This window comes from Brassica oleracea, chromosome C4 (genome assembly GCF_000695525.1).
Source record: "Brassica oleracea var. oleracea cultivar TO1000 chromosome C4, BOL, whole genome shotgun sequence".
In the NCBI taxonomy this organism is placed as follows: Eukaryota; Viridiplantae; Streptophyta; class Magnoliopsida; order Brassicales; family Brassicaceae; genus Brassica; species Brassica oleracea.
Genome location: NC_027751.1, coordinates 36,884,976 through 36,886,440, shown reverse-complemented (window position 1 = coordinate 36,886,440; position 1,465 = coordinate 36,884,976). Strand labels below are relative to the sequence as shown.

Sequence of the window (1,465 nt, the reverse complement as noted above, 5' to 3'; positions counted from 1 at the left end):
TGGTCAGTCTCGTAGGCAAGTCCCTGAGGAGTCTGTTAAGACCTTTGCAGATAGAAGGAAATATTCACCCAAAGAGGATAGGATCCTTATTGGTGCTTGGCTTAACACCAGTAAGGACCCTCTCGTAGGCAACGAGCAGAGAGCTGTTGCTTTCTGGAAGCGTATTGTAGACTACTACAACGCCAGCCCTCAGCTCGTTGGGGAAGTACCGCGAGAGGTTACTTCTTGTAGGCAGAGGTGGTCTAGGATCAATCATGAAGTATCCAGATTCACTGGTTGCTACAACCAGGCGCTGAGGGAGCAGAGAAGCGGCCAAAATGATGATGATGTGATCAAAGCTGCTTACGACATATTCTTCACCAAGTACGATACCAAGTTCACACTCGATCACTGCTGGAGAGAGCTCAGGCATGAGCAGAAATGGGCCTCCACTTATATGGCTAAGGATGGTGGAAAGGAAAAGCGGAGGCCAGTGGTGGATCTTGACGGACCAGAAGAAAATGTTGTTGGAGAAGATGAGGATAGACCAGTCGGGGTAAAGGCTGCGAAAGGTGCCAGTAAGAAGAAGAAGAGTGGTCGAGATGAGGAGTTGTCTAAGCTACAAGGCGTTTTGGAACTTAAGGAAAAACTGTCTAGAAATAAACTCCTTGATCACTTGCTGGCCAAGAAAGAGCCATTGTCTGAGATCGAAACAACACTAAAAATAAAGCTTATGTCTGAAATGTTATGATGTGTACTGTGTGTTCTTTGAGGTCACTTGCAGGAAAAGTTAGTACTTGTTGTGTGATGTGTGTACTTGTTTAGTTGTTACAGCTAAACTAACCATTTTTAAACGTTTTGTTGCAGGTAGTCACAGGAGGATAGGAGTTCTTTTGTTCCTTAGCTAATGTGGAGTTGTCACGGGTGGATTTAGAGTACTGAGAACATTTTGGCATGTAGCTCCTGCTCATAAGTCACGGGTTTTCCCTTCTTGTAGTATAAGTACTCGGATATGTATCTCTTTCTCCTCAACATCAAAAACCTTATCATCAAAACCTTTGTAATATTTTGGAACGAAAACCATTGTAATATTTGTCTGCTATTTGCTTCTCTCAATCCTTTGTATCCATCTCATCAACTTGCTTCTCTGTACCATAACCATAATCAGGTTTCGCTTGCTCATTTTGTTTTTGTTTCATCATAACCATTTAGTAAAGTTTAGTTTTAAAAGTTGCTAGTAAACGCTGGTTTTTAAAAGTTATAACAAACTCCAATTGAATAGATAAAAAAAATATATCAGATTCACTAAATAGAAGAGATTTTTCAAACTTAGAAGAAATTATTATATTTTTAACTTATAAGGAAAAAAAATAGAAGAGATTTAAAAGTAGAACAAATCTAAATATTTAAAAGTAGAAGAAAAAAAAAATAGAAAAGATTTAAAAGTAGAAGAAATCTAAATATTTTTAACTTATAAGAAAAAAAA

General features: G+C 38.4%; 1 protein-coding gene across 1 annotated transcript in view; it reads left to right on the top strand.

Annotated features, from left to right (window-relative positions):
- The window catches only part of LOC106338789 (glutathione S-transferase T3-like), a 1,926-nt gene extending 1,196 nt beyond the window's left edge, over positions 1–730 (top strand). Inside the window, exon 2 of the mRNA XM_013777687.1 lies at positions 8–730. Within this exon, the coding sequence (XP_013633141.1) occupies positions 8–730 (723 nt within the window). The remainder of the gene's footprint in view (positions 1–7) is intronic.
- The last annotated feature ends 735 nt before the right edge of the window (positions 731–1,465 follow it).